Source organism: Morone saxatilis, unplaced genomic scaffold (assembly GCF_004916995.1).
Source record: "Morone saxatilis isolate NCDOM2014 unplaced genomic scaffold, NCSU_SB_2.0 Contig2, whole genome shotgun sequence".
In the NCBI taxonomy this organism is placed as follows: Eukaryota; Metazoa; Chordata; class Actinopteri; family Moronidae; genus Morone; species Morone saxatilis.
In genome coordinates, this window is record NW_023339762.1 from 25,929,197 (window position 1) to 25,936,143 (window position 6,947).

The window sequence follows — 6,947 nt, forward strand, 5'->3', positions numbered from 1 at the left end:
CTACATACTGTACGTTTAAATACTTGTTTTTTCAGCAGTTACTGTAGCTTTAGCTTCAGCGTAAAATAAAGAAATCGTCGTTAATCATCGTTAATGTTCCCCGAGCGGTTCTGGACTAACGTGACGTTTCTCTGCCTCCAGATTGAGGATCTGAAGCTGAAGGTGGTCGATCTGGCCGGTGTGAAGAAACCCGCCCTGAAAGAAAGTGCGTATTCCGCTGACGACATGCTCAGTCCGCTGCTGGGAGGTCAAAACACAAGGTGACCATGGACCTGAGATCCAACCTGAAGCAGGTCAAGAAGGAGGTCAAAGAGGAGGTGAGTCCAGACACATCACAGTGGTTCCCAACATAGGGGTCGGGCCCCTCCAGAGGGTCACCGGATGAATCTGAGTGGTTGTGAGATGATTAATAGGAAAAAACAAAGTCCAGATACACAAATTTGTATTTATTCTATGGACTTCTCTCTAATATTTCATTTTATTTTGTGAAAAATGTAATAAATTGAACCATTTTACAATTAAAAAAGCTTTAATATTTACAGTGTGTCACATTTTACAAGCTCATTAAAGTTAAAAATTTAATAAAATTTAAAAAAAATTGTTCCACTTTTTTCTTCGAAATATTTCAAAATTTGACTTTTTACTTTAGACTCGTTGGTCTGTTTTACTGCCTGTGTTCAAAGAGTAAATTCATTATATTAATATATTTATAAACGGTTATCTGCAAAAATAACATGGATTTATGTTTTTTTTGCTAACTTTAGTAACTGGTTTCTATTACATTTTAAATTAAACACTCAATAAGCTCGCTAACCAGCGACTCCCAACCTGTGTGATCTGTAAAGTGGTAAAATTATTAAAACAATTCACAATAAAATGAAAGATTAGAGAAAAGTCCAGAAACTAAATAAAAGCTTAGATAAAAAAGCTCATAAAATGTGACACACTGTAAAAGATTAAACCGGTAATTTAACATTTATGACCTGTAAAGCGGTAAAATTATTCAATAATTCACAAATAAAATGTATGTTTAAGTATCAAAACTTAGACTAATGTCCTTAAGCTGTTGTATCATTAGTTATCTGTCACTGAGTCCACGTTGCTGTTGTCTGCAGGTGGTGGATGCGGGCGACTGGCGTAAGAACATCGAGGATAAGGCAGACAGGAAGAAGATGTTCGAGACTTCCTAAAACCTTCCTGGAGTGGCGAGGAACGACAGCGGGGGGAGTACGAGTCCCGAGGTCTGAGTGACTGAGTGTTGTTCCAGCAGGACGCACAGCGGGCGAGAGTTTAGACACTTTTATTTTGTTGTTTTTTGGTTGTTTTTGGGATACCGTCTCGCCGCCGTGAGAGACTGAACTGAAACAGAGTAACGCCATCATCATGTACGCAGATAAAACGGGAAACGTTAAAAATGTACTTAAGGTTTCCACGGAGTCAGTAGAAATAAATGTTTTGGAATAAGGATCAAGTTGTTTGTTACATTTTTCCCCCAAAATACATTTAACTTTATGTTCATTTTAATTATCTGATCAGCATGTTAAAATGTCAAAATTACAACTTTTAGACTTTAAATGTGGCTGAAAGACTAAGAATTAAACTATCAATTAAATAAATAGTCTATTAAATTATTCTGTTAGCGTCTACAGACAAAATAAATGGCAATAATTCAAAATAAAAGTATTTTTTACTATTAATCAGTATATACATACTGGAATCATCTTTATCTTATCAATCAACTTATCGGTTATGGAGAATATTTAATGCTTTTTCAGTACAAATCAACTTGTTTCGTCTTTAAGAAATATTTCAACGTTATTGAAAGTATATGAAAAATGTGTTTATTTGTCTGCATAGCTTAGCATAAAGACTGGAAACGGAGGGAATTGACACCTCTAAAGCTCATTAATTAACGCTTTGTATTTAATTTTAAACAATACATAAACTTTTGATGGTTCCAAAAGTTGAACAGTTTTTTTGGTCTGTGTATTTATTGCTAGCTATTTGCCAGTCTTTAAGCTAAGCTAAGCTAAGCTAAGCTAAGCTATCCGATTTCAGCTTTGCACTTAACACAAAGTCCTGAAATTTACTTCTTTTGTCTCATCTCAGTTTCTATATCACGTCGCAGTGGTTGAGATTGATGATGAAAACATTAAAGTTATAGAGATGTTTTCCCTCCGATGACCTCAGATAACTTTACTTGTTGCTAAAGTAGCCGCTAACTGTAGCTGCTGTTAGCTCAGTTAGCTGTGTTACTTTAGCTGCACGAGCTAACTGAGCTAACTAGCTAACAGCAGCAGTTAGCAGCTACTTTAGCAACAAGTAAAGTTATCTGTCCATCAGCAAACTCTGAGTTATACCAAAAGAAGTAAATAAAGTTATAAACCTCCGTTATGTATTTTATTTACAGTTTCCTGATAGATAGCTTTACTTGTTGCTAAAGTAGCTGCTAACTGTAGCTGCCGTTAGCTAGTTGGCTCAGCTAACAGCAGCAAAGCTATAAGAACTCTGTAAATACGTAAAAGTTGTGTTTTTTGGTCGGTACCGCGCGATGATTTTAATTCTTCACGCCTCATTTGAGCGAACTAGCTAATGGCAAATGAATCAAATATCGCAGGAGGCTACGGAGCTAGCTTCTTCGTAGCTGAGGACTAATAACTGAATCTTTTATTTAAAGGTGCTTTTAAGGGAAATAAGAGCCGATTTTTAAAGCTGTTTGAGGACTTTTAGTTTGAATTCAAACTCCCTCTGAAGGTTGAAGAGAGAATCCGACTCAGTTTGTCGTCTTTTATATTTAACGCACACACACACACACACACACACACACATTGAATCTGCAGTTTCTCCAGCGTGGTCTTGCAGGGAGGGCGGTTTTGCTGATCGGGGCTGGGCCCGGGTGTATTTCAGGAGCTCGTTGGCCCATTGGTCTGCACGGGAATCCACTTCCATAAAGAGGATCTGAGCATTTTGCTGAGCCACCATATAAACCCTATTTCATTTTTCACTGTCTGTGGCTTTGGCAGTGTCTCCTCTTCTTCCACACAGCGTGTTTTCTTCCTCTTCTTCCTCTTCTTCCTCTCAATAGGTGAGAAAAACTCCTCATTTTGTCTCATTTTTCCAGCCTCCTCGAGTCTCTCTGAGAGCAGCATCTTCTTATTTTAGAAACAGAAACAATCTGTAGTCTCAGACTCCTCGTTTAAAAGCTTTCTCCATCTTTGACATCCCTGAACTCGCTTTCTAAATGTTTGCTTCTTGACATTTGACCTTTTTCCCTGACAGACCTAAATTTACGACGTGTTTTATGGTCCTGAGGCTGTTTGAAAAGTGCATGATGGATAAAATACCTTCTTCTCATCGCGTTACCTGAAGGAAACGTGACGCTTTAAGAGCTTTGAAGTGAGAAAAATATCATTATTCTGCTTTTTATTTGACAAATATCCAAATTAATTCAGTTTAAGTGCTTAAATTTCTGCCACAAGGGACGTTAAAATGTTAGTTTAAAGCTCATTTATGACAATGATTGGACAAATTTAGGTGCTTATTAACTGTTTAATTAATATGGGCGGTAGATATTATTAGTTATAATTAATAAGTAAATGTATTTCTTGGCTTTGAGTGTTTTATCCTGTTAAGAGAAACTCAAAAAAAGGAAATAGAACTTTTAAAAGGTGGTACATTTGTGTTTTATTAGTAAAGTAAAGTAATAACAAAATGTACTTTTGGCTGTTATTTATCAGATTTTTAGCATTATAGTTTATAAATGTTGCAGATTTCAGGGTTTTATCCTGTTAAAAGTAGCTGAAATGTAAATATTTCTTTTAAAAAGGTGGTAAATTTGGGTCTGTCAGACTTTAAAACTTAAATTAAAGATAAATGTGGAACTTAATTGATCATTAAGAGATGTATGTTTAATAAATAATATGTTTAATGTAACATCCAGAGTGATTATAGAAGGATGAACTTTAAAGATGAACTTTATTTAATTGATACTCGACTGGAGAATCTTTCAGATTAACCCTTCGTCCCGATCCGGTCGTAAACAGCCAAGACGAGACACCCGATCCCGACCATCCCAGATTTAGTTCAGTCGACGTCGCTGCTCTTCAGCTGTGGTCTCAGATCGCGTTACGGGACACAAATATTCCCAACCATCCATCTCCATCAGAGTGGCAGAACATGCTGATCTCAGAGAACCTCAATGCCGACATCCTGACGGGTCAGAAATACTCAAACGTTTCCTCCTCAATGTGTCTTCATGCAGGTTGTGAACTGCAGGAGCCGCAGAGATGTCTGAGTAAGTCTGGAGTTCATTAAACATCAATTATAAAGTCTAAAATTGTGTTTTTTGTAGGTTTGTTGGTAATAATTAACAATATTATCTATAAATTATACACCACTGACAGCACTGGAAACGTGTGTTTATCTTTAATTAATAAGAAAATAAGCATTTCAGAGTGAATATATGATGAATTAGTTGTAAATATTCATATAATTATCGGTTAATGTTGCTCTGATTTCTTCCCAAACAGGAAAAAGCTGACTTCCAGCCGCAAGCATCACCTGAAGGTAAGCTTAAAACATTTATTTTTAATTATAGCAGCATTTCTTACAATCTTGGATAAAAGCAATCCTAGCAAAAATACTGCATCTGTCGAGGACTATTTTCTCCGGCAGATTACTCTACAACCTTTCAGATCATGTTTTAATTATTTTATTAGAATAATTATTATAAAATTAATTAAAGATAGTTGTTATCTTACATGAAGTTCCCTGTTTGTTCCCTGCAGAGCTTGATTCTCCAGATCGCGGCGAACTGGATCGAACAGGAGCGAAAGGAGGCTGTAGCGGCCAAAGAGGCCTACATGGCCGAGCACTGTCCCTCCCCGGAACTGTCCGGAGACCAGGCTGCCCTGATGGTGAGAGCGGCATCAGTGATCAATAATCAGTAATCAGTAATCAATAATCACACAAGGAGACTAGACTAATGTTAGATTCAGTGTAGATTTTATTAACTTCTTCACATTCTGGAGGCTGAAATGTGTTGTTTATATTTGTATTGTCCATCTAACTTTAGAGTATTTGTAACATTTGCTTTGTCTGTATTTATACGCACATTTTAACAGATTATAGAGAATATATAGCGATTAATAAACATGTTTGTGCCTAAATCAACTCATAAACTATTTAAATAAAGGGAAACCAACTTCATTTAATCCTCACTTTAAAATGTGACGTACGAAGCTGCTTCAGGAAGAATTAATATTATTAACTTTACTCTAGTTTTCTGTTTCCAGCTTTAGCTTCAGATATCTGACACACTAACACGTACATCTTTGTAACCTGAACAATGCGTGCATCCACAGGAAGTCTGCAAGAAGCTCCACGCCCTCATTGACAAGATCGACGAGGAGAGGTACGACATCGAGGCCAAAGTGCAGAAGGCCGACAAAGAGGTAAACTCTCCCCCCTGGCGGACTCAACATCGTCCCTCGTTGTTAAAACACAATAAAAACCAGAATCTCCTCTCGTAGATCGAAGACCTGAAGATCAAAGTGGTGGATCTGAGAGGCGTGAAGAAACCCGCCCTGAAGAAAGTGCGTATGTCCGCTGACACCATGCTGAAGGCTCTGCTGGGCTCCAAGCACACGGTCAACATGGACCTGAGGTCCAACCTGAAGCAGGTTAAGAAGGAGGTGAAAGAGGAGGTGAGTTTATCATATTTTATCTACTATTTTTTATCGTTTAGCTGACGTACATTTACAGTAACACTCTGTATGGTTGCAAGATACATTATTCACATAAATAACGTAGAAAAACTTGTGTTTATCCTACCAAATATTAATTAAGTGGTAATTAAAAACAGCTTTTATTGTTGAGGAATTAATTTAAACACAACAAACTATTCACTGCTTTATAACTGCTGTCTGCTGGAAATCAATAAAAAAATATGTTTTTTATTGATGATTGTGAATTATCTGAGTGTTTTAATATCTGACTGAAAAGTGTTCCTGTATATTAAACACTGGTTTCATATTGATCAGTATTGAATGAAAAGCTGAATGTTTAATTAGACAGATTTTCTGTTTATGCATTTCTTTTTAATCTAAGCTCACAAATGATCCATTAAAGGGTTTTACACCAAACAGCGCCCTCTATCTGTCCACAAGGAAGACCATGATGTTCAGTAGAAAGACGGGGTTAAAACATCAGTAATCAATCAGAACAATCAGCGTATCATTTGTTCTTTTCACATTCATAAGATAAACTTTATTGATCGCACACTAAATAAGAAAATACACATACATATAAAAATAAGTTATATTTGTAAACTTCAATACATATTTTATATGCAGATATTGTCGAAAATATGAAAATATGAAGTCAGTTTCAATCTGTAGCACTTTTTTCAGACTAAATGACTAAAAATAAAACAAAATTAATGATCCAGTTTGAAAAAATAACGTGTTATTAGTTTTTATTGTGTTGAATTAATTAGTTTCCCTCATTAAGGGTTCTTTATTTCTTTCCTCTGAGGACTGAACCTGATATAGTCAGAAACCTGATGATTTAAAATGTGTTTTTCCTCCTCTGCAGCCGACAGAGGCTGTGGGCGACTGGCGTAAGAACATCGAGGACAAAGCTGACAGGAAGAAGATGTTCGAGACTTCCTAAACAACTTTGCCGCTTGTTTTTTGTCTTATCTGTTTATATGAACTCCAACGTGTCTTAAACGTGTTGAACCAGACCAGGTAGCGCACGTTGTCTTCTTTCGTTTTTCTTTGGTACTTTGTTTGGAGGGATGATGAAGGGATGATGGAGGGATGGATGGAGGGTTTCTGCAGGTTCACACACACACAAACACCAAGTCTTAAACTCCACACATTCAGGGAAACACTTCACACAAACTGTGGAATAGAAACAATAAAGTCAAATGTGGAAGAAAATAA

General features: G+C 36.5%; 1 protein-coding gene and 1 pseudogene across 1 annotated transcript; both read left to right on the plus strand.

Annotated features, from left to right (window-relative positions):
- Positions 1-1,467, plus strand: part of LOC118330915 — a 6,869-nt pseudogene extending 5,402 nt beyond the window's left edge.
- Positions 1,468-3,000: 1,533 nt separating this feature from the next.
- On the plus strand, positions 3,001-6,947 carry LOC118330914 (troponin I, fast skeletal muscle-like). Its single transcript, XM_035665645.1, has 7 exons — positions 3,001-3,085; positions 4,262-4,294; positions 4,530-4,566; positions 4,788-4,916; positions 5,364-5,453; positions 5,532-5,705; positions 6,595-6,947. Exons 2-7 carry the CDS (start codon positions 4,287-4,289, stop codon positions 6,670-6,672), a joined length of 516 nt encoding a protein of 171 aa, XP_035521538.1. The 5' UTR covers positions 3,001-3,085; positions 4,262-4,286; the 3' UTR covers positions 6,673-6,947.